This window comes from Biomphalaria glabrata, chromosome 2, assembly GCF_947242115.1.
Source record: "Biomphalaria glabrata chromosome 2, xgBioGlab47.1, whole genome shotgun sequence".
Taxonomy (NCBI): Eukaryota; Metazoa; Mollusca; class Gastropoda; family Planorbidae; genus Biomphalaria; species Biomphalaria glabrata.
In genome coordinates this window covers 50,656,923-50,683,539 of record NC_074712.1, presented here as the reverse complement: position 1 = coordinate 50,683,539, position 26,617 = coordinate 50,656,923, and the positions used below count along the sequence as shown (strand labels likewise).

The 26,617-nt window shown below is 35.0% G+C and overlaps 1 protein-coding gene across 2 annotated transcripts; it reads right to left on the bottom strand.

Annotated features, from left to right (window-relative positions):
- Positions 1-304: 304 nt before the first annotated feature.
- On the bottom strand, positions 305-26,126 carry LOC106080294 (nucleosome-remodeling factor subunit NURF301-like). Of its 2 annotated transcripts, none has more exons than XM_013241665.2 (23): positions 24,751-26,126; positions 22,883-23,003; positions 22,502-22,623; positions 22,163-22,365; positions 21,641-21,822; positions 20,919-21,471; positions 20,569-20,784; positions 20,214-20,440; positions 19,835-19,991; positions 19,546-19,688; positions 16,799-18,845; positions 16,537-16,675; positions 16,047-16,417; positions 11,468-11,674; positions 11,147-11,251; positions 9,749-11,041; positions 8,230-8,482; positions 7,785-8,010; positions 7,342-7,652; positions 7,004-7,177; positions 5,559-5,754; positions 4,979-5,063; positions 305-2,737 (listed from the first exon to the last, which is right to left on the bottom strand). In XM_013241665.2, exons 1-23 carry the CDS (start codon positions 25,743-25,745, stop codon positions 2,541-2,543), a joined length of 8,523 nt encoding a protein of 2,840 aa, XP_013097119.2. In that variant the 5' UTR covers positions 25,746-26,126; the 3' UTR covers positions 305-2,540. The 2 variants fall into 2 exon arrangements, with proteins under 2 accessions (XP_013097119.2, XP_013060531.2); XM_013205077.2 differs by having other exon boundaries at positions 7,785-7,968.
- Positions 26,127-26,617: the final 491 nt, after the last annotated feature.

Here is a 26,617-nt window from a genome sequence, read left to right as displayed (position 1 = left end):
GAAAGCAGGCGGGGCTACATATACACAAACAACATTTTTTTTTTTTTAACTAAAATATGTATATTAAATATTTTTAAAAAAAAAAGGAAAATGAGATGAAATAGAAGTACTCTCTTTCTTCTAAACTAAAGCAAGCTTTTAGATACAACTATTTGTATTCCTTACTGAATTACTTTTTTAAGTTTTCAAAAGAATATTGTAAAGGCCTTCACATACTTCTATCCGGCCCTGGCTCTAACACTGTGACTCACTCACTCACTCTAGTTCTATCTTTTCCATAACAAAAATAAAAGAACTCAGTTGATGTGTCTACAAAAAATATATATATTTACATAGGATGAGTTTGGACAATAGACACTTCCATTCCCTAGTTCACTACATAATGTCAACACATTGCTACTAGAAGAGACACAGTGACATGCATACACAGTTTCTAAAAGTACTGAGAACTCTTGGCGACCCAATTCATTAGATATCTAAAATTTTACCTTAATTTCATTGGTCTGTGATTGTTGGTAGGTTTTTTGTTATTAGAAATAGCAAACTAATATTTAGGGTCAAGAAGTCAACCAACAGATGATTGAACTGTGTCTGGAACAATTATTCTCGAGTTCACATCTAGAGATACATTAGCAAAAAGAATGTGATCTTCTCACTTACTGTCCTCTTACCATTTCAAATAGTAGGACACTAAACTTGCAGATATCTAAGAATACATGAACATGTCATGAATGCATAGCAAGCTACTCACACCAGTTACACATTGGTATTGCATTGGTTTAATATGTCAACAATAGTCATCAAAGATGCATAATTGAAGTGAAACATTTCACTGACCAGAAAATAAAGGATTTTAATGGATGGCCACTATTTGTTCAGCTACACACAACCTTCTGGTCAACAAATACCACAATGTTGAGGACAAAACTATAAAATGGGCTTGATTGTACCACTACAAACAAACATTGGGTAAGATCAGAATGGAACAAGACAATGTTTGAATAGGACATAAAATGACATCAAATAGTTGATACTATACAGCCAGCTGTCAGAGTTAGAGTACAAAGTAAAGTACAAATACTTGATATCTCTAGTGATATACAGTGAGGACACTTCAACATGTATCTATGTAGAGTACCAATGTGGCATGTCTAACACAATCAAACCAGTTCACCATATTATAACTTTTACAATCATCATCAATAAATCTAGTGAAAAAAAAAAGATAAACTGCAATGCTATATAAGTTCCTATAGGCTAATCCTACAATTGTGACAAGTTTTGTTTTAAAAATTATTTGTTTTTATTTAATGCCTTCAACTCATTCACTATACTATATATATCATTTGATTAGTCCAATATAGAATGAAATAAATAGTATATATATATATAGTTATCATTCAGGAACAGTTCTACTCACTTGGTCTCATGGTACACACACAGTCTACAAGAAATTGTAACAAATGAATCAATTTGCAAGAAAACATCTGGTTCAAGATATTAAGGTCCATTATAAAGACATAGAATCATGTTCTATACACACAACATTGCATAAGGCAAGAAACTGAAGTCAAGTATTGTATCAGAATAAAGGTGCATGATACAATGTGGAATAAGTAGGTTGATGAGAATGTGTAATATTGCAAGTAGCATGTGGCTAAGTGAAATGATCCCCAATGAACCAGGGTATGATGTTTCCAATAGTTCTTATGAAAAACAAAAAAAGGTAGGACTACAGATGGACATGTTATTGCTCTCAGACAAACTGCTGCCCCCTCAGTCACACACCTATTGCATTGGATAAGTCAACTAAAAGAACACGAGAGACAGGGATAGCTATACACCAAACTTAATTCCTCACCTAGATCCCACTTCTCTAGGCACACATGACTCAACAGAGATCCCACAAAAACAATGCTGCTACATCTATTTATTTTCTCTCTGAATGCACCCCTCCCAACTGTTGTTCCCCAACCCTGTAGCTAATTCATTTCTCAGTGCATCAACAGCTCTACCAGTTCCCTACAATAAATACAGAATCTTGACTACTGATTGAAGGCTACAACAATCAAGACTATTTCACACATTGTCCCTGAGTGTGCCAAGCTAAACATTATGACAAACATTATGAGCATTCATTCTGTGATTAAGTATGACAATGTTATGATTGATGAAAGTAACCTGTACATAAAAGTCATTCATACAGGCTGACATCAATGAGACAACCACTATGTACACCTGTACATCATTTCAAATTAAAAACACATTGACCTCAACCATAATATAAAATATTGATTACATTGACATTCAAGTACAATATTCCAATTAAGTTTAATGGTCAATTATTCACATATCTAACACTCCACTCATGGATGTTGACATTTTGCTCTATTCCTTTCCCCCCACCCCCACCCCCCATATATTCATATTTTGTTTATGAAATGTATCAGTACACACAGAAATAGGTCAACTCTTGCTGCCATTACTTCACTCACATGGAAGAAACAAAAAGTTGGAACTAGTTACTGTCTGAACACAAATCACAACTTGTGTGCGCTGCGCAAGGCTTTTACTTTCTGGGCAAAGTAGGTCTCTACAACTTCCGCACACTGGAAGTAGGCAGTATCCACTGGATTGTAGAGCCTGCAGTTGTCAAAGATCTTGGTGATATCTTTCATGAAGTCATTTAACTTGTGGTAAGCCTTGCTGTTCAGTTTTGCTTCAACAATTGTTAGGTCTGTGAAGAACAGATTATGTTTGAAGTAATATTTTATAAACATTGAATTGATCAGTACATTTGAAAAGTCCTATACAAAAAGCAACAAGTTCATTAGAACAGATGTATGCATTGTTAAAACCTTATGTAGTAGTCTTTGAATAAACAGGGTGCCACTCATTATTAGAGATTAACCAAATTTAAGCATGTCTTTACAGAACAAATAGCATATTGAACCACATTTTTGTTTTGTCAACTATTAGTATCATCTATAAAGAAAGCTATTGCAAAATATCAAATAAGTGTCAGCCTTTAAAACTATTAAAATATAAACTGATCACTACTGCAATGAAACTGTGAACCTACAAAAGGAAGAAGAATGTCAATATTTAAAGGAGCAAAGGAATGCCTTAGGCTGAAATGCAGAACACATTTTTTGTTAATAGATATCTATGTAAGATAGCTGCTTTGTAAAAAAAATTTAGTTGTAATAAATTCCTATTTTATAATACTGTTTGTGGCGATGGGTTATTCTAAATAAGGTGCCTGTCCAGATCTAAATCTATGACTGAGAAAACAAAAAAATTATATGAAAAAAAAGTTGAAGTTACAAATAGTAATATATAATATATAGTAGATATATATTAAAGAAGACAATTTCCTTTATAATTAAATATGGGCCATCAAATCTGTATCACAACTGCCACTAGAATCTAGATCTCTGTTAATCTAAATCTAGTAGTTGCAGAGCTCTAGAGACTAGATCTAAAATCTAAATCTACCTAACTAATACATTAATTTATATTCATTTCTAATACTATAGTAGAAGATCTGGTCTATACTCTAGACACCAGAAAAGACAAGTAAAACAAATCTAGATATGTATAAATCTTCATCTTCAAGCTATATCCATTCTAGATCTAGATTGTCTAGATTTAGAAGCTTTTGAATAGATGATGTCCCGATTAGATCTAAATCTATATGACATGATATCTAGATCTGGACTAAAGAGTGTTATCGATCCCGTGGATCCGCTACAAACGTAGTCCTATTCCTACTCCAAACTTTCGCCTAGGCCAACCTTAATCTAAGAATCTAGATCTAGCTGCTCTCGACTAGATGTTATTGATCTAGATCTAGATCATACTAGATTAGATCTATATAGAATGTAGAGAATCCTAACATAATGTCTAGCTAGACTCTATAGGGTTGTGGTCTAGACTCTAGATCTATCCCTGTATAATAAGTAGGTCCTAATCTAGATCATAGATCTAGAATGTGTTTGGAATCGATAGCGCTTCCATTTCTTTTTTTATAAAAATGAATACGGGAATCAGGGATTCTTTTTTTGCATTCGACTTTTTTAAAGTTCCAAAACAATTTATTTCTACTAATGAACTTAAGTCACGTTGATGTAGCAGCTAACTGAACGGTACCAACCCGCCACTCCACCACTTTCACGTTCATCATTTCCAGACTAAATGTAGATCTAATTGCTATCATCACTATCAAGAACCAATCAACGTATAGATCTGGGCACAATGTGTTCATCCCACCTTTTCTTCTCCCCTTCCCATAGTATGCTTAGCATGACCTCCGTGACTGTTCGTAAGCTAGTCTAGAGAGGAAAAAAAAAAGGATACGAAATGCGTAATGCGACAAGTTAAATTCGTATTTGCGTACTGGTGGTCATTTTTGGGAGATTTTGCGTAACGACTGCGCATTTTGTGTAACGGTAGGCAGGGCTGGAATATACAAGGTCCAAAAGAGTGGTGTTGGGGGAGGCATTGCATTTGAAAAAAAAAAAGGGAAGGGGGGGGGGGGTTAATGCAGGCAGACAAGAAAACTACAACTGGCCTAAGAAGTCTCTGTTCATACTCTATTTTAAGTATCTGCTTATAAAAAATTTTTTAAATAGAATTTTTCAAGATCAGTATGGTATGTAGTTATTCACACACTTTTATTATTTGATGTTTGCCTTTTTTTCTGCATTTAAAAAATATGGTTACATTAAATTTTGTGCATGTACCAAAATGTTTTTTTTTTGGTCAACATGCACTGCTTTTTTTTTCTCTCACACAAAAAAACGAGCTGCTTTGAATATTGACATTGCCCTTAACTCATAACTTGTATATCTTAATTTTTCTGTAGATTGTCATAACATTTTTCTAACTTTGCAGATTCCCAGGATCTCTAGAAATCCTATATAAGAAATGTGGCTATGAACCAAACAATGTAATATTAATACAGATATATACTTACCCATTGGTTCATGAACAATATCATAATAATCAGGAACTTCTTTTGGATCAACAGGTTGTAAAAATGGCCAAGACATCTTGTGCCCCTGATTATAGAAAATGAACACATAACATAACAACTTAGTATGTTTTGTATTTTTTTGTAAATCAAGAAATTGTACTATTGTACTATACTATAAAAACAAAAAATTTAAATAATAGATAATAATATTAATATCATTTTTTTCTTTTCCAAAGTAATATATTTCTGAATATTAATTCTATAATAATATAATTATTTTAAACTTAGAATGATGCAAGATAAGTGGCACTGTTGTAAGCTGTGTTAATTACGCTACTTGACGACTCCAGGATGCCAGATTGTACAGACGTGTTTTTATAATGAGATTTGTTTAAAATATAAGTTTATATTATTTCATCCAAAGTTGATTTTGTCTATATTGAAATAAAAAGTTATATTTAGTGTTTTTTTTTTAAAGAAGTTATTCAATTTATTTCCAGTTTTATAAGTTAAAATACAATATGCCTAGAACAGTTTAGTTGTCTAAGAGCCATCAACAACCATCAAGTACACACACTACCTGTAAGTCTTTTAATAACTTCTGTAACTGCTGATATTCTGAGGATGTCAATGGTTTCTGTGCTATAGGATCTGCCACTTCTTGCTTCTGACAGTTGGGACACACATACACCTCAATGCTGTCAGCTTCACGTTTGGATATTCCAACACAGTCGCCATGGAACCAGTCCTGGCAGCGGTCACATCCAATGTAAAACCTGAGATGGAAGCATACATTAGAGTTGCAGGGGAAATACATTTTAAAAAAATACAAATGTGATCTACCCTACTGAACTTTGCTTACTTTGAACACCAATAATATGTCCATAGCAGTTTGATATAATTTATACCTTGTCTCTAATTTATTATGACTAAAACTTTTAATAAAATATTTGAAGTCACAACAAGGGAAAACTGTAGAATTTAGTTTCCAATCTACTTAATACGAAGACATACATTTAAATGGAGTTCATTTCATTTCATATGCCTACATGGCTAAATGGAAATGCGTATTCCTAGACCTGTAAATGTGTATTTTGAGGGGCAAATGTGTATTTTCCTAAATGTAAATAAATACTCAGGAAAGATCAAATCATTCAAGCACGTAAAATACATGAAATGCAGCAATCCAAAAAATTGACACACCATAAAGTTATGTAAGAAATTCTGTATATTTTTCAAAATATTTGCACATTTAGTACTTGTCATAGATTTTTCTGGAAAAACAGTATGTTGGAATTTGGCAGTTTTTGTCATTTGGCAATGATTTTATGATCATATTGTCTATAGTGTTTTATTCCTGATTCCATAATAACACCAACAGAAATTTCATAGAAAAAAAAACAACATTACTTCTCTCTAGATCTAAGTCTCGTACACACCTGGTCACATCTAGATCTAGAAAACAAAAATAGATCTAGATCTAAGTCTATTAAGATATTTTAATACCAAATTTAGATTTACTTAACTTAATTCGTGGTGCCTGACAATACTGACATCATACACATTTTAATGCAATACTAGATCTATAAAAGTCCAATGAATTGGAACGAAACAATCTATTAATTCCCAATCAGTTTGAAGAGTCTAGAAATAAACTGACACATTGAAGGGAACTCTGCTTTATTTGCATCAGAAAATTATAAATGTAGTAATTATTTTCAGATCTACGCGCATCCACAAAAAAGGAATATCTTGTTGAGCATCCAATAGGAATAGTCTATTTCCAGGCATTGACACACTGATCTATACAGATGTATTTCATTAGCAACAACCCTTTTTTTTTTTTTTGCTTTTACAGATGAAACGTATATTTTTAGATGATTAACGCAATATGCATACATATAGGCATCTCTGTATTGGAAAGTCTCTAGGACAGAGGAGATAAAAGGTTGAATATTGGATATATATCATAATTTCTATGACAAACATGCTATTACAAGTAAATTTAATGCCATGTAGACTCACTGATTTTCATCATAAGGTGTTTGACATAAGCAATAAAGCTCTTCTGAAATATGCTCCTGTTGTTTGCGACAGTCTTCACAGACATAGGAGTCAATAAATTTAGCTCTGTCCTCGCTTATGTTGACACATGCTCCATGAAACCAATTGGAACACAAGTCACAGCCAATGTAGAACCTACAAGATGAAAAACATTCATTCAACAAGTCACTTACTACAAATAATCATAACAAATTAACCTTACTAAGCTTATAGACTTTTGTTTCCAAATCTTCTATCATCTTAGCAACAAGTACAATGAGCACAACCTACTAACAAAAATGTTTAACTGCTATACTTACTTGCTTTCATCATAGGGGGTCTTGCAAACACAATAAAGTTTTTCTTTAGGATTTAAACCTTTACCACCAGTAGAAATTATTTTGTGTTTTCGTTTTTGAGCTGCTGCAGACTTGGGATCTGTGACTGGTATCAGAGTCTTCAAAGTGTCTTTCTTCTTGATTGCTGCAGCACCAGATGGAGGTGATATAACTAGAGATGCTGAGACTGTGGGGGCTTGTTGTGAGACAACAGTAAGAGAGCCAGCTTGAGGAGACTTGGATGTATTAGTGCTGGTTTTGCCAGGTTTCTTCACTTTGTCTGCCATCTCATTCTAGTTAAAAGCAAAAAAGAAAAAACAAATTTCTTATATCTTTAGAAACTCTTTTATCAAGAGAAACGATAAAGAGTGTGTTCAATTTTATTAGTCTAACAAAAATAAAAGCAGAAACTAAGAAAAACTTACATAAATTTCCTGCTGTAAATTTTTCTCCATTAATGATCTTTTCCTGAGAATTTCTTTTTTCAGTATTTCTTTATGCTTGCTAAGGGCCTTCTGCTGGTTCATGACTGCAATTCTCTTCTGTTTTTCTTCGGCAGACTCTTGCTTCTTCTTGTTTCTCTGTTCTTGCTTCTCTTCACGCTCAATTCTGTCCAAGATATTCTTCATGACTTGGGCACAAATTGAATTTCTGTAAAACATTTTAAACATAGCTCGCTAACTAACAGCAATGCCCTTTACAAGCATGCATTTCTCAAGACCACCATTTAGCTTCAAGATCAAAACTTTCACTCAATTGTTTGCTAAACTTTTTTAATTTGAATTGTTTTGTTTACAGTCGAATTAATTGGTTTTCAAAGTTTTCCATTTGAAAAGAAAGTTTTGACTTGGTCTCAATGTGGGCACTAACCTTATTTGTTCCTCTTTCTGTTCTGATGTCATGCCCTTTGTCTTTGATCTAGATTGCTCTCCGCCTGTAGAACTGAGTTTTGGTATTGTTGGTGTATTGCTTTGTGAACCACGACGTGCTGAGCTGCCAGATGATGATGAAGCTGACAGTGACGAAGGCTGGGACTGATGTTGCTGCTGGATCTGCTTTTGCATTGCAAGCAATTTCTGTTGAATCTCCGGGGCTTGATTCTGTAGTAAAGCTTGACGCAGAACTAGAAAGAAAAAAAAATTGCATTACATTTTTTTAAATTTTTAGTATATTTTTTAATCTTGGTAATTTGTATTATTGCAGGTTACTTTGATTCCTATTAACAGATAAAATAAGTTTTTGTTGACAGTATTTGATTTCACACTGACACCCTTGAAGAAAAGTTTGACATTACAAATAGGATAGATACCACATTAATCATTTATCTACATTATAAATATGATAGATACCACAATAATCATTTATCTACATTACAAATTGGATAGATACCACAATAATCATGTATCTATTAATGAGCAAAAAAAATCTCTACAAATGAAGTTTTTTTTAATTAAGATTTTTTTTGTCAATCATTTTAATTATGTATTGTTATTTCCTGATATCTACTTACTTATGAAGCAGTAACTGTACAGAATACATTTAGACATTTAAAACAGAAAATAAAACATGAAAATAAATTGTGTTATACTAGGCCAATGTTCGTTTTGAAGAACTGCCAATTTTTATGATTACATTACATTTCAGATCATTTATTTAACTGCATACATTTAGAGAGATGGTGCTGTGCGTTTTCCAATCCAATAAATTGACAACTCTATTAACAGCTTTCCAAATTATATATTTCCGAACATGTGATTCTTATTTATAAAAAAAGAAGTATTACAAGCTTATTACATTTTATTTTTCGGAGTATGACATGTTTGCTACAGTGTTCTCACTTTTACTAGGAAAGCTAAAAATAGTTCAGGAAATTTTATAAAATGTTACTAGCATGATCTGCAATATAGCAAAAAAAAAAAAAAAAACTATTTAAAGGAAACAAGAATAGATTTTGAGTTTTTGTTTATTGTTCAAATTGATAAATGTAGACATAGTGATAAGATTGGAATGAAGATTGTGGTTTGGAAAAAAAATCTGTATTTGTTGAGTTTATTAAACTAAATGAAGTTTCAAATTGCTGATTGTGTTTTGTGCATTTTATTCCTTAATGTCTTAGTATAATGCTTGTGTAGGAAAAAAAACAAAACAACAAACAGCTAGATCCAGTTATTAAAACACGACTTCCAAATAATTCCAGGGTAAAAAGTAGTAATCAATAGTTTTTGTGCTATATTTTAAACTGAGATACTTGCCAATAAGGAAGATTATAAGAATATCAAATTAAGGATTAACGTCAAACTAAAAATTTGACTTATTTGTTTATAAACTATGGAATATTTTCTTTTACTTAACTAATAAACTAAAATTAGTGTACTTATATGACTTTTACCTTGCTCTACAACTTGTGGAGTAATTTCATATTTGGGAACACCTCCTCCAGCCCCTGGACTTGTACCAGGTGTTGGACTAGTCACAGAAGCACTGTCTGGTGATGTACTCAAACTAAGACCCTGTGACAGCAAGGATGTAGTTGTGGTCACTACCTGCTTAGGGGTGCTGGCATTCTGCAAACCACTTGTCTGAAGAGTAAGCTGGGGTGTTAACGACCTCACAGCTGTAAGAGCCTTTGTGGCAGCACCTGCAGGTATAACAATGTTACCAGACTGTGGAGATATTACAGTTTTGATTGGGCTCAAGGAACCTGCAGCAGCTTTTATCTGAATAGGGGAGGTAACAAGTCCACGCAACTGCTGAGCTGTGATGACCTTAGCCTGACCAGCAGCTGTGGTGAAAGTTGCTCCTGGTCTGATGATCAGTTGAGATCCAGTGCTTCCCAATGTTTTGGCAACAACTTGAGTGCCTGCTGTTGGTGAAGTCAACAGTTTTGGAATCTGACTAGTGGTCACAGAGCTAGAGATGGCTGTGCCTGAAACAGGGGCAATGTTGAGAAGGGAAGTGCTCCCAGCAGCCCTTTGAAGCAAGGAGGTTGCCTGTAGGATCTGGCCACCTAGAAGAGATGTGCTTGCACCAGTAGCAACTACAGTGGCAGTGGAAGTGGCTGGTTTTAATGTGGAGATGATAGTTTGTGGTCCAGCTGCAGGGGCAGTGAGACTGGACAGCAGAGTGGGAGTCTGTGAATTGTTCACCAACACTGTGGTCACACCAGACAACTGGGATGTGATAACATTTGAAGTAGCAGATGCATTTACAACTCCTGGTGCACTGATGACAACAGCACTACTTAAAGCAGTGGAGACAGTTGGTGGCGATACAATTGTGCCTACTGAGCTCAATGAGGCTAAGTTTTGAGCTGATATTATATGAGGGCCTCCTGGTCTGTTGATGATAACAGTTTTTGAGGGAGTAACAGCAGATGAACTGGTTAGCACTTGCCGAATGGCAGGAGCTGTTAAGGATGTTGGGGTCTGACCAAGAGACAAATTTGAGGCTAGTTGGGCTGGAATAACTAGGCGATTTGGAGTGACAGTTGGAGTAGTGCTAACTGTTACAGCACCTGGGGTGCTAACTACAACTGCCTGGGGTCGAATGCTTATTGCTGGACGAGGTGTCTGTGCTTGTTGAGCTGCTGCTGGCTGAGACTGAGTTGTTGTGGCAGAACTAGATGATGTACTTAGAGTTATTATCTGTAGTTTACCGTCTGGCATACGTTGAATAATCTGACCTAGAAAGTTAAAAAAAAAAGAAAAAAAGAAAAACTTATAATGTGCTTTCACAAGTATACATATAAAAAACTTATTATAAACTATGCAAGTCGGGATCAGCATACCAGGTAAAAGTCCTCTAACTTGAAGTTGTCCACCAGGTGTTTGGGTGAAATGTAAGTTTTGAACAGGTTGACCTGCAGTCTGGGGCCTGATCTGTATAGTTTGTGCTGGAAAAAAGGACAAAACAATCATCTCTAAAGATGTACAGCTTTTTCTTAAGTTAGGACAAATAAAACCAATGCTAGCTTCTCATGAACATTAAGCCTTGTTATATAAAATACATTAAATACCACAGTAATGAATTCTTAAATAACTCTTTAAAACATTGTAGTTAAAAGACAATTTCTACATCTGACTTAAAAAAAGAAAATAATATTAGTTACTTTTAGTTCCAGGTGGGGCAGCTGGTGTTCCTACTCTAGTAGTGATGGTGCCCGGAGATACTAGTCTTGTCACAGTGTTTACAGATGAACCACCTACTGTGATGCCTGCCTTGGGAGCCAAAGGAACACCTGGAGACCTGACCTGGATGGTTGACCCAGGTAGCTGAAGTTGTATACCAGGCCGGAGCTGAGTACCCAGTAGAGACCCTATAGAGAAAACATTTTCAAAGCCATAAAAGCCTTGGGCAAGGTGTAGATGTCATAAAAGTTAATTCAAATTTTATGCAATACACAAGAAAAAAATTGTTATCACTTTAGCTGGAGTTGGGTGTAAAGACATCAAAGATAATAAAGTCCTTTATGTTTCAAGTGCAATTAAAATAGAGGTGTTTAATAAAATCTTTCTTAAATTTAGTTGTATTTATCAAAAAAAAGGTTAACATTAATATCATAAACCCTGTCAAATTAGTGACATTCTGTTCTTCCTATCATGCACATGAATTGTTCATTATCGTTATCAATAATATGCATACATTTGACAACAAAATATAATGTCAAGAACTTGAAAGACTTAAAAAAAGAAAGATTTCTTTTTATCAATTTACATCATAATTACAAAATCTAAAGTCAATATTTATTTTATTCTGTAGAAAAAAAAAACAAATTTAAAAATATTTGGATTTCAAAAATTCTAGAACCAATTCCTTAAATTTCCAATATTACATCTTGTTAATTTTAATAAATGATTTCTAAAAAAAAATATGCACTATATCTTAGTTTTACTGAGTCCAAAGTTTTTTTTCTCCCTTCCTTGATTTATAAGTAGATTTAGCCAATGAAAACAGCACCAAAGGAAGATTTAACACAAATTATAAGGTCCAATTGCTTTAATAATAATTAATAATAATAATTTTATTTATAAAGCGCTGTTAACAAACAAAATGTAGGCTCAAGGCGCTGTAACAACATTACAAACATAAACACAACTGCTAGAATAACAGTTAATCTAAAAAAGTTTTAAACAAGTAGGTCTTAATGTTCTTCTTAAAAGTGGTATAGCATGTTGTCTGTCTGAGATCAATGGGGAGTGAGTTCCAAACCTTTGGTCCGTGAACTGAAAAAGCACGCAGACCATAGCTTTTGAGGGAGAAACGTGGCACTACTAAAAGCGTTGAGTCCATTGAGCGCAGGGTTCTCTGGGGGACATATGGAGTAATCAGTTCGCTAAGGTACAAGGGCATCTCATTGTTATATATACACTGATGACAAAGTGTGGCGACCTTGTAATCGATTCTCGCTTTCACGGGAAGCCAATGGAGCGTGCGCAAGAGCGTAGTAGCAGAATCTTGTCTAGTTTTTTTAAGGACTATTCGAGCGGCGTTGTTCTGTATACGTTGCAGCTTGGCTATTTTGTCATCAGGTATACCTGCTAGCACGGCGTTGCAGTAGTCAAGGCGGGAGAGTATGAATGCCACAGCTAGCGTTTTTGTTGACTCCGTTGTTAAATATGGTCGGATCTGGCCTAATCTGCGCAGCTGCAGATAAAGACCTTTGCAGAGCTGATTTATGTGTGGGTCGAAAGATAGTGTTGAGTCGAAGAAAACTCCAAGATTCCGCACTACATGGACAAAAGGAACATGGCAGTTCGTGATAAAGAGAGAATCTGTGCTTTCAACTTTTGAGACATTGTTCCTAGTGCCAATCTTAATTATTTCTGTCTTGTCTTCGTTCATCTTGAGTTTATTTTCAACCATCCAATCGCTCACCCTTGCAACGGTACTACTGATTTTCTCTGCCAGATGCGACACCTCTGAGGGTACTGATGAATCGTATAACTGTGAGTCATCGGCAAAGAAATGGTATAAGATGCCGGTTGGCCGTATGACACCGCTGAGTGGATATGTGTACATAGTGAACAGTACTGGGCCTAGAACTGATCCTTGGGGTACTCCGTACTTCAAAAGTAAGCTTGTTGATTCCGTCCCGCTAACAACGACACTTTGGGTGTGTTCCGTCAGGTAGGATCCAAGCCACTTTAGGACGACTCCTGCTAAACCAAAAGTTGCAGAGAATCTGGCCATCATAATTTCATGGTCTAGCGTATCAAAGGCTGCGGACAAGTCCAGCATAGAAAGAATTGATATGTGGCCTTTGTCGGAATTGTGAAGTAAGTCGTTTAGTACCCTGACCACTGCTGTCTCTGTGCTACGGCACTTCCTATATGCAGATTGAAATTCTTCCAAGAGACAGTACTGTTCAAGATGAGAAAGAATTTGCACTAACACGATGCGCTCCAGAAGCTTTGACAGGAAGGGAAGATTTGAAACCGGGCGATAGTTTTTTAGACATTCCGGGTCAAGACTGGATTTCTTTAATAAGGGCCTGACAAGTGCATGCTTAAATTGCTGTGGTACAATGCCTGAAGTCAGTGAAGAGTTCACAATGTTGGTAATTGTAGGTACAAGCTCATCTAAACATTCAAGGAGCAAGGAGGTTGGAATGGGATCAAGGTCACATGACTTATTTGGCATCTTCAAAATAGTACTTTTGACATAATCTTCAGATACACGCTGAAACTCGCAAAAAGGAGTATTTTGAAAAATTGGAGAGTGGTCAAGCTGTGATGAGAGGGATGGCATGTCATTTCTAATCTGCTCAATCTTCCCAATGAAGAATCTATTGAAGGAATCAGGAAGTTCAGATACTGGGATAGATGACGGCAAACGTTCGTTATTTGCTCCCCCTAACATTTCAGCGGTGATCCTGAATAGCTCCTTTGAAGAATCAGAATTTTCGATTTTTTGTCGAATATGACTAGCTTTTGCGTCTCTAATCATACGGTTAACCTTGTTTTTTTCTCGTATGTATATTTGTCGATGTATCGTCAGACCTGTCTTTTGAAATGTACGTTCGGCACGTCGGCGAATAAGTTTGGCAGTCTATATGTCTTCCGTCAACCAGGGTGCAGATGGCCTAACTGAGACTGTACGAGTGACAAGAGGTGCATGGCTGTCCAGCAACTTTTTCAAGCAAGAATTGTAATTGCTGAGAACGTCTGTGTTGCTCTGTTGCAACAGCAAAGAGGTCACGTCCATTTTGAAGGAGGCAATATCTATGGCTTTAAGTTTACGGGAAGTCACGTTTTTCTTTGGCCTTTTTGCTTTTGATAGGCGCATTTCAAAGTTTACGAGAAAATGATCTGACAAGCCGCGGTCTGAGACATTGAGTTTGGCTACAAGCTCACTTGCATTTGTAACAATCCAGTCAAGAGTATGGCCTTTGACGTGTGTCGGAACATTTATCAGTTGGTCTAAGTTGCGATCCTTTAGCGCATTTTTCAGCGACATCGCGTATGTCTCATTTTCACTGTCAAAATGCAAGTTCACATCGCCTATGACAAATAGATCTTTTGTTGATATGTGACTGTCAAGGAGGTCTTGAAATTCTTCGATGAAAACTTTTTTTGTCAATTTATTTCTCTTGCTTGGTGGTGGGCGGTACAGGAAAATAAAAGTCAGTGTTCTACTGTGGTGGGAAAGGCGAAACTCGCACATCTCAAAGGTGGTGTACGTTGAGCTTTCAGGTCTTATTGTTACATACTTGGCTAGACTATCTCTGTACAGTATTGCTAAGCCCCCTCCGCTGCCTGTTTTTCGAGGTAGACTCTTTAAAATAAAGCCTGGTGGCGTTAGCTCAGTGGTTCTTGGCTCATCACCAACTTCTTTAAACCATGTCTCACTAAGGAAAACGATGTCGTAGCTATCATCAGTGATGGTGTCTGCAAGCTCAAGAGCTTTGTTACTGCATGACTGGGCGTTAAGGTGCATTATTTTAAGCAGACTGGAGGATATAGTCACCAGAGGCGTAGCACATTTTGAAGACACCAGAGGAGTAATATCCCGAATTATAGGTTTATAGGTTAATAGGCTTTAACTCCCTTTATCACATCTCTAATTTCTCTTACCTTACATTCTAGAAAATAGGTTTCAACGACAATAGAGGTTTTTTGGTCATTTTTTATTTTGGCTCCAAATTAATGTGATTGGGGTATTACTATTGTTATATACATTTTATGAATTAATAACTACATATTTAAAATATGTATTAATGAAATTAAACTCCTATGAAGCTTTCATAAATTATTTTTTTTTACTCAAGCTGCTAGCCATATGTATTGTCAATGCCAGTTGTGTGAGCATTTTCACATTAAGATTTTGTGAAATCCTAATTCAAGCAATGAAAAGTGCAAATACAAACTACTGAAGGAAATACAAACTGTCATATTTCATTTTCAATTTGAAACTCAAGAAAAGTGAAAATAATAGTTGTCAAAATGTTAACTTTCTTGGATTTTTATTTTGTTGGGGAAAAAAAGTATAAGCATACACAAGTCTAATACATCAGGAAAACTTAGAATCCAACAACCATGACACAAACTACAATCATGATCTAGTAAGATTTAATGTGTTTTGATGTGTTAATGTATAATTTAATACATGATTAAAATGTCTGGAAACAATAGATTCATTAACAAATTCAAGATTTCAACTTATTGAGAAAAACAAAAAAGAAAACCAACCTGCATTGGTTGCAATAATAGTCTTTGGTTGCTGCATTGTTTTAATAATACCACCAGGCAGCAGACTGGTAGGGGAGGAGACAGTCAATGTTTTGAAGGTTGTTCCTGGCTTGCCTAACTGGGTTGCATTGTTGATGATGATAGTTGTGGTGCTGGATGCTGCCAAGGTTGTGATGTTGGATGGAGAGGTTCCTATTTTGATGCCCTGGTTTTCTTGAATACGTTTTTGTGCTAATGCCAGTCGCTGCTGCTTTAACTGCTGCTCCATCTGAGCTTTAATTTGAGCAGTGTTCTGAGAAGCTGATACTGTTGTTAACGGGTTAGCAGACTTGTCAGCTCTGTCGAGAAGTGCTTGACGTTGCTTCTCCAACCTGAAAATCACAATAGTGTTGAATATTTTTAGAAATCTGACCAAAATTAGAATTAGTTTTAGTTTGGAACAAATATTTGCTAAGGGGAAATAATAATGAAAAATATATTAAAAAATTACTTTTCTCCAAACTGCTTGATTTCCCATAATTCTAAGACTTCTTCAGGAACCCAAACTTCTGTAACACTTGGCTCAGTTTGCCTCACAGTTTCAACTTTCTTACGCTCACGCAAACCACTTCTCTGAGGTGTATATTTTTCTGTCAATATATTAGAAAAACTTTATTTTAGTTAGGGCAAGTATACAAGTAAGTTAAAAGTGATAACCCAATGCTAATAATCTGTACTAAGAAAAATTTGTTCATCTTCAATGTTAGGCTTACCTTTAGGTTTATCAGGAACCCCTAGGGGGACTACAATTTTTCTCACAAGAAATTCAGACCTCAAGCCATCAATACCAACTTCCCTTCTCTTCAGCAGCTCAGTGGTTGTAATTTCAGTTTCAGTTGAGATTGTGTTGGTACCTCCAGCAGGTGGTTTGGTGGCCATGTCATCCCATTTTATGCATGCCCACAAAATTTTCAGCTGTAATGCAGCAGCAGATAAAGACTGAAGTGTCATAGTGCGGTAGCGCCAAGCAGTTTTAAAATAAGGTCTAGGACAAGGATAATTCCAACAAACATTGTTCATCTTACAGTTGTAATTGAAAAAAGCACTTTCTCTCTTTGCACCCTGTCGAGCCATTTTTCTTAATTCATTTCTGTCAAGAATGAAAATACTTTTCTTCTTTGAATGCGTTTCATATTTGTGACACATAGGCAGACGTCCATTTTTAGTTATGCGTGACACTTTTTTAACACCTATTCTGGACAACTTGGCTAGGTGAATTTTATCAGAAGTAGTTCGCTTAGGGGGTAGTTTAGATTTTAATTCCTCCAGGCTTACATTTGCTAAAGCATTGGTCAATACTTGCCCTGTTAATAAGGAACCTTTGGCCCCACTTGAAGCTACAGCTTTTTCTGCCATTGTTTTGATGACCAAGTTTTTCACTATATCAGATACAGAAGCAGCTTTAGATTCTGTTTTAGTTTCCGTTGATGTTCCTGCTTCTACAGTTGTTTTTTTCTCAGGATGTTCAACCTGTGTGGCTACCCCTGCTGAAAGTTTAGCTGCGGTATTTGAGGCAGCTTCTTTATCTCCTTCAATGTCTATCTCCTCATCTTCCATGCTTGTGTCAGCTGGAACAGTGGCAGCTGCACTCAAATCTTGTTCATTTTCCTTGTTCAGCCCACCAGTTTCACTGTCCTCCTCAGCTTCTTCATTGGTACCATTTTGTTCACTCTCTTTCTCACTGCTCTCCTGACTGGTCTTGGAGTCCATTGTGTCTTCTGATATTAGGTTGGATGGAGAGCTTTCCTTGCTGCTCCTAGTACTATGTTCAGCAGATTCTGAGCCATTGGACTGAGACTCCGGCTTGTCAGTGGCTAAAGATAATGTCTCATCTTTCTGAACTAATGAAGAAGTTTCATCTTTCCGACTGTGAAGTCTACAACATAGGGAGTAGCATGTGTTGACTGAACCTCCTGTACTACCTAACCTACACAATATGGAATAACAAGTGTATGGAAGAGGTGGTGATTTTGAATTCTCGTTTAGATCCCCATTAGTTAATTTAGCAGCCTTCTGCTGTTCTTCCTTCTCTTTCTGTTCTTTTTCTGCTTTATTTTTTCTTGCTATTTCAATTGCTTGAGTCAGTTTCAGTTTTAATGCTATCTGGGTCTCAATAGTAAAACGCTGCTTCCTCTCCAGCTCATCTTGTTTCAGTCTTCTCTCCAGGAGATTATCCAGCTTGGAGTAAGGTTTGCTCACTTTAGGGTAATAGCTTCTTTTATGCAAAGCATCACTTACGTTAATTACATCTTCATCTACCTTTTCTGGGTGCTGCTTCAAAATTTCTAGAGTAAATGCAGCTTCAGGATCATCTTTATACTTGCTCTGAACATAATTTCTGAAGGTTTCAAATGCAAGCTGACCTTTAAGTGACTTTGTTACATGACCTTTGACCTTCCCTTTAGAATCACTTTCATCAACATCCATTTTCTCCTCTTTAATATCCGAATCTTTCACCTTCTTTTTCCCTTCTAGCACTGGCTTGGTTTCAGTTTCATCAATATCCATTTTTTCTTCTTTGATATCCTCAGACTTCTCAACTGTTCCATCAGCTGGGATATCCTCACCCATTTCCTCCATTCTTTGCAATTTGCCGCTAGTCTTTGCAGCCTTGAGACGACGCGCTCGCAGTCTGTTAGCAACCATCCTGAGCCCAACAGAGTCTTGCGGTACTGCCTTGCTAAAGTTCCTGGTGGCACTTATCCACTGCCAGCCATTTCCTCCTGTGACACGATACTCTTCACCTTTCTGCTTCCATACCTGTCAAACAAAACCATTACAGTTAGACAGACCTAGTATGAGGCTAAATCAGTGTTTACAAATGTGGGGCCCTGACAAATCTCTTGTATTTCGTTTGTAAGGATATAATCCATATTGAACAGGACATTACTAAAAATAATTTAAAAAAATAAATAATTAAATTAAGAAACATACTTCTTCTGAATAGGACCTTTTATACTGTTTTTTTTTCTGCTACAAGAAAAATTCATTATGTTATTTTGAAGAAGACATTTAAACATTTTCACCAATGCAAGAGAGTTCTTACATCAGAATAGTCCCATTTCTCCTAAGTGATGTACTATTATTCTGTTGATGACTTTTCCATGACCGATGCTAGCCTGCTACAAGATGTCTTACAACACTCAATCCCATTACATGAGCATATATGCTATACAACCTAAAACGTCTCTTACACTTCAGTATTCGCCCATCCAAATCCTTCTTAACTATTCTTGTTTTTCACTAGGAGAAAAAGATCCTTGAAGATGCCATGAGAATGAATTTTTGGAGCTCAGAATGTAGGCCGAGGAAAATGCTAAGACACATACCCTTAGCTGACTGAGGGGTGGCGTGGAGTGAATGTAAATATTAAGGCATCACTAGAAGGTTTAAGAAATATCAATGAAACTTATTTTTTCTAAATATTGCATTGCTAACTGAATATTTGTTGTTAAGTTACCTGATGTTTTAAGCCCATGGTATATTTGATCCAGATAACTGGCCTCACTTCCTCTTCATCCTCTTTACGCTTTCTCTGTTCTTTTTCCTTCTTCTTCCACTCCTCCCTGTCTGAGAGTGTTATTCTATTCAAATGCAAATGTCCTAATAAAAAAAGAAGACAATATTGATCAATTCAAGATTTTCCTTAGTGCAACAATTTTTTTTTTTAATTACTAAATTTACAACAATTTGAAAAACAAAAAAGTTTAATTACAAAATGAACTGATTATTTGATAAAGTTAAAGTACCTAATGACTCATGCCACACAGCATTCATTACACATGGTTTTATACAGGCTTCAAGAATTGATAAAGCTAGAGCAAATTCTCGTGGATTTTGACACATCTGTACCGCTTTCTGCCAGTTCTGTCTGTGATTGGGCCAGTTCATATGCAAAAAAGGTGCCTGGTGGAACAAAACAAAGCACATGAAATAAAAATTAAATACTTTTCTATTACATAAAAAATATAAATTTTATCATTAGCACTACCTGGAGCATGTCGTATCAACTAGCATTAACAAAGAGACGAATAAAAGCAGACAATAGAAAAGAGATGGGAGAAATGTGTAGGATAGGAAACAATAACAGGTACTTTAGAAATTCTCTAAGTTTCAAAGTAATAATACCTGAATATTTCCTTCCAGCTGAGTGATGGAAAGACGAAGAGTGGAAAGGCAGCTCATTCTATTGCCCATAATATTTCCATTCCACTTAAACTCAGAGTTCTGGGTTAGTGAGAACTTGTGACTCAGATGCCTCTTTTTGTCCCTCTCTTCATTATGCTGATGTTTATTTAAAGCCAATGTGTTGGTGGTATACTGGTTCTGGTACTGTTTGTAAGATCCTTCTGCACCTAGTTACACACAAGAGATTCTAGGCATTATCACAGAAAATATCACTGATTTCTATTGGATCATTTTGTCTTAAAACGAAATACATTAAATGTAAGAACTTGCAAGTTAATTAAAAAGACAACCGTACCAAGTTTAAAATAAAGTGATTGTTGAGCAAGGCTTGATGTCACTGAAATCTTCCCTCTACTCATTTTTGTCACTTCACCATCTTTGTTAACCACTACAACTTCCTCAGTGCTTTTCCCAGTGGTTTTCATTGAGGTAGTTGTCATGGTGATTGAGTCTGTAAATAGCTTGGGTGTCAGTGATCCAGTTTTTGATCTTGTCAGCATCTTTCTTGTTTCTAAATGTGTACAATGTTTATAATAATTTTAATTACAAATGAAGTCGTTTTTTAAAGTATATAAAATTGAATAAATTATTGACCAGATTTTAAAATGTTTACATTTTATATAATATAAAATGCAATATCATTACCTGATGCATTGACTGAAGTTGTGGTTGTAGTCTGAGTAATACTGCTAGTTTGATCATCTTTTTTAACAGGTTGTCTCTGGACCTGAAGAGTTACTTTCCCACCTTCTCTGTTTACCAAAAGTACAGTTTTGGTAGCACTGTCTGACTTGTCATCTCCATTTTTATCCATTGCATTCAGCAATGTTTGCCGCGCAGCAGGCAACAGAGACTGCAAGTTGATGACTTTGGGCTTGCCATCACTGTTCTGCTTCAAGGCCTCAGCATTATTGCTGACGTCTATTTTATTGTCCTCCTTGGTTTTGTCCAAATTGTCCCCACCAATAGGTAAGGAAGATATTTTTGATTTCTTCAAAGGCGGTTCATCAGATTTCTCTTGGTTACTTTCAGAAATAGTTGTGGTGGTTGTTGATTTGATAGTGGTAACAGTGGTAGTTGTTGTAATGGTCTCAACCACGCAGGTCAGTGAAGTGTCCCCAATTTTGCTCTTAGAAATGGAATTTGAGACCTTTTCTGTTGTAACCACAGCCTCAGAATCAACCACCTCTTCAGAACACTGAAAAAAGCAATAACATTATTAAAAATAATTTTTACATCTAGTTGATGTGGAGCTAAAGTGTTGTTTTTTTTATTCTGAACAAAAACTATGTATGTTTAAATGTAAGCAAGAGATTTTCTGTTAAATCTAATGATTCAAAGAGATATAACCACTTCAAAACATTTACTTTTTCTGGATCTTCATCTTGACTGTAAGAATCATCCTCATCTTTATTTTCAGTTTTATTTTTCTTCTTTTTCTCAGCTTCAGCTTCTTTCTTTTTTCTCTCCTCCTCTTCTTTAGCCTTCTTTTCTTCAGCCTCTTTTTCTTTCTTTGCTGCTCTATCTGATTGTATTTTCATTAACTGAGCTATAAAAATAACAGATGCAGTATAAGAAACAAAATATATACACAAATGTTAATACATTATTCATTAATATCAACTTTTCAAGTAAGTTGACTTGACAAATTAGAAATCACATCAACAATCCAATCTTGAAAGCAGGTTGTTAAATGACTTCAAATCAAATGTGATTACAAAAATGTCATTAATTTGAATCAAGGTTTCCTAAGGCTATTTTTTGTATTGACCCAAAGTTACATGATTGTTATATTAATACTAACTATAAGTGGTCAGTATTGACAAAATCTCCACAAAAATATGTGAGTTGAAATACATCAAACAAATTAATTAAAATTTATCATTTACCATTTTCAAATTCTATAACAGATTTCCTGCTTCCTTTAACAGCCATTGTAAGTTCTTCTGTATAAGCCATCTGTTTGATAATATCATCTTTCATTTCATTGATCAAGTTGATAAGATCTTGTTCCCAAGCAGGGTTCAAAGATTCTAGCAACTCTTCTAGCTGGTACTTTGTACTATAATAACGCACATCTTTATCACTTTCACTACAGATAAAAGAAAATGTTAACTCTTAAAACATAGACATCTGACATTAATCTACTTATAAACTTATAAGTTAGTTTTTTGTGGGTAATTTAAGATCCATAAATATTTTTGCATGAAAACCAAAAAAATACATACACAATAATTCTGCGACATAAAAACCAATATTTTCTAGCATGCCTGTCATATCCAACAGGTTCTTGTCTGCAAAGAAGTCCACTTTTTTCTGCCTCCGAGATACAATCTGTAACACCTTTAACCTTTTAAGAAACACAAATTTGCAATAGACACTTAGCTTCACAGTGAAATCCCAAGCAATTGAAAAACAGGTTAGATTTTCAAAAATCTAAATTTTTCTTCAGGAGAAAAAAAAATTAAAAAATGTACACTGTACACAGAAAAGATAGTAAAAAAATAAATAAAATAGAACAATTAATAACATTTTAAAGTTATACTTTGAATAACTTTAAAACATGGCAAAGGTTTTCTACATTCTACAATTTTAACACCTGGACTAACCTGGTGAGCTCTACAAACACTGCATAGCCAGTCATCTTCAGGAACTTGCTGCATGGGTGGCTCAACACAAGCAAGATGGTAAACGGCAGAACAAGTCTCACAACAAAGAAGATCACCCAACCTAATGCAAAAAATCAGTTTAAAGCAAGGTTAATTGTTTTCATTCTTTTTACAGCATTTTATGTAAGAAAAAGAAGTCTTTATTTTAAATAATAACCAGGGAGAATCTGTTTAAAAGTAAAAGATACTTCAAATAGTCAAGTGCAAAGGTAATGAAAATTGACAAATCATACTAGTCAATATTCAATGTCAGAATAGTTTTAGTTGTCTGCTAAATGAATGCGCAACACACATACATGCACAAATACATACATTCATAAATATGATTTGCAATAATGGACCTGTGTTATGGAGTGTATGCGTGTTTCAAGGTAAGGATGAAGAAAATGGAGCAGTTGTGTTTGGGTAAAGAGTTTCTGATGAAACCTCAAGCTGGTCTTTATAAAGGATGTGAATAGAAGTCATGTGTGTGATAGCTGGGAAAAAAGTTTTTACGTGTATTTCTAGTAAGTTGTTTTAATTATCATTTCATTTGTTTATATATATATATATATATATATATATATATATATATATATATATATATATATATATATATATACATGCATTCTTTCAAGCTAAATGTACGTATATTTATAAATAAAAGTTATTGCTCCAGACATTTCAAGTTAATTTTACTAATTTACTAATTTAATATGCCTACATCAGTTTAGTTGTACTAGCCATTTGGAGCTATGAACCATAAACCGAGAAACATGCTGTCTGATAATTATAAAAACATACAACACAACAGTCTGGTAAACACTGGAATTAAGTGTAATAGTAACCCCACTGCATGATAGAAATTACATATATAGATCCCCATGTCATAAAAGACAATTTAAACTATTTACCTCCTCAAATTAGAAGCTTTTTTTCATTATCTAGATTGAACTACAGGGTGGCCTACAGAAAATTAGCCTGTCTAGCGTCTAACATATCCAAGGGTCTCACTCTGAATTTGGAGAATGCCATTTTAAAATGTTTAACCGATGGTTTAATGTTAGGGTACTTATAGGCAAAATCCTCTTGCATTACCTTAATAGATCCACTTTGAAAATTAACCTTCAAGTATCATTATTTGCTACTGGACTGAGAACATGAGAAACACATTGGGACTGAAACCCAGAATACAATGGACTGTTAACTTAAATCTTAATGTGACATTAACCACGGGGCCACTTAGCATTGCCAGCAGACGGAAAAGAAGGCAATTGGCCTCCTCCAATTCAGAGTGAGATGTCTGCTGAAAATAGGAGTTTGTCTACTTTTCTGTGGGCCACCCTGTATTTTGGAATGAGGTTGGTACAACTCTGGACTTAAAGATTTTCAAATTGAAATCTGATGAATGTGGTATTGTGAAGACTTGGGTGTTGAATGTGAAAAATTCCACAAAATGTCCAGTGCACTCTAGTAGTCGTCTCTACCATTAAAATTAATTAAAGAGAATGCAGTCACTACTTTTTTTCAGAGTTCTATGGATGGCAAGGAAAAGACAATCTAGGTAAAACGTTGCTGGTTTATTACTGAAAAGGAAGGAGTGTCAGAATACAATTTTCAAAATATATTTGGAGAATTTTAATTTGAAATCTTTTAAATTATTCTACTTTAATTTAATGTGTGATGAATTTAATTCCACACTTTTATAATAAAAATATTGTAATATTTATATATATATATATATTTAAGACCTAGACCTTATTTATATTTTTAATATTATTTTAGACCAGGCTTTTTTTTATTAAATTTAATGAGCTACAAGTACTTACTTATGGCACGCTCTGCAATGATCATCATAATGAATATTCCCCTCATTTAGGATTTCCTCTCTAACCTTGGCAGTTGCTAGAAATAAATCTGTTAATGTCTGAAGGACTTTTAGTTTGTCTCCAAAAGGAACAAATGGATAATCTGGTTGCTCAAGAATAGACAAATGAGCACGATATTCTGGATGTTTTTCACTGTCCAAATAAGCACGGACAATTTCAGGCCATGTCATTGGGTCCAAGAAAAATAGAGAAATATTTATACTATCTTTCAAATCTTGAGGGCCAAACGTAGTGTTGCTGCTTTCCTCTTCTCGAAATAAAGCTCTAAGTAAAGTCACATGAATTTCGGATAATAAATTACTCTGTTCCTCGGAGAGTAGACACGCACAAAAATCTTCAAATGTAAATGGTGAAAGTCTGAGAATGATTCTAAAATGCCTTAGCACTTCATAAACACCAATGGCTTGTAGTACATGATCTGTTGGCAACAATAAATCTGTAGCACTTGCAGGTAGTTCCAGAGTAGGTATGTCTTTGTCATCTAATATATCAGGTGTTTTAGGCCTTTTTAATATAATTCTTTTCTTACCCACAGAGCTACTTACTGTACTGTAGCTTTCATCACTTGACTCGGCTTCCAATTCTGCATCAAAAGATGCATCAGAAGCATCTGCATCATTGTCAAATGCCTCTGTATTATCAAGATCTGTAATATCACTAGACCTGTCATCAAAGTCTGGAAGGGATGAATTATCATCATCCTCTCCAGCAATAAGCTGACTAACAAATTGCCTACCCCTGCTTGCTGCCAAACGTCCTCTTATTCTGTCAGATCTGCAGGACTTGAAATGTGTTACTGGAGATGGTGAATCGTTTATGGTAGAATTTTGATCAAGATTCTGGTAAGCTTTAGGTTTTCGCAAAAAATTTGTACGATTAATTGATACAGGTGTTTTTGGAGGGCGACCCCTTGATCGTCTGCCTCTTGTCGACATTTTAAAGCCAATATAGGGATGCTACGGCATTTCAAATCGAAAGTAGAATAAGAGTGTAAGATCACTGTGGCCTCCCTTGGCCAAATACTATGTTTTTAGATCCCATGTTGAAAATTTTCGGAAGCCGCCATTTCAGAAACTATGATCACGTGACCATTCGAGCCTATCAAAACACACTTTTTAGTCTTTTTTGTAGTCAAAAGGCAAATTCAACGATTAATTTTGATATTTTCATATATATCCGACCACAATAAAAGATAATTTTCATAATATTTTCCAATAAATTCTAAAACAACTCAAAAGGCAACATAAAGATGAAAATTTCAATCGAGCAAGCCAGCTATTACAGTGGCAAGAGCGCGTCAAGTAAGCGATAAGGTGATTGGCTATTTCTTTTATTAGAATGAGTCGGGAAATGTGAATATGATCAACTAAAATTGTTATGAGCAATATTTTAATGTACTGATGTCAATGAAGACATACTTATGCATAAATTATTATGCACTTTTACATATAAAATTATTAGTAATTGTAATTAAAGGAATATTTAAGCTTTAAAGGCCACCAATCAAAACATTCGTTTTGTGCTACGTTTGGGATCTATATAGACGAGATTTTGTGAGAAATCTCGTGAATGGATTTTTTATGACATCTTCAACTTTAAAAAAACAAAAACGCCACGCTTTCAATGCATCGTTATATAGGCTATATGCCAGTTAGGTCAATACTATTTTTCAGAGAGGTTTTAAAGGAATACAGAAAAATAAAGACAAATTTGACTAAAAATTTAATGTTCTTCTTATAAAATGATTCCTTACTTTATTTAAAAAAAAAACCAACTCTTATATAATCTTCTATGTAAAAATCTTTAA

Excerpts from the sequence above, each read along its gene's own strand:
- LOC106080294 (XM_013241665.2), bottom strand. The coding sequence starts at position 25,745 with ATGTCGACAAGAGGCAGACGATCAAGGGGTCGCCCTCCAAAAACACCT. Across the intron at positions 22,624-22,882 it reads GTGTTTGTAGAGCTCACCAG|GTTAAAGGTGTTACAGATTG; the intron begins GTTAGTCCAGGT and ends GTTTCTTAAAAG. Across the intron at positions 21,472-21,640 it reads AAGATGAAGATCCAGAAAAA|TGTTCTGAAGAGGTGGTTGA; the intron begins GTAAATGTTTTG and ends TGCTTTTTTCAG.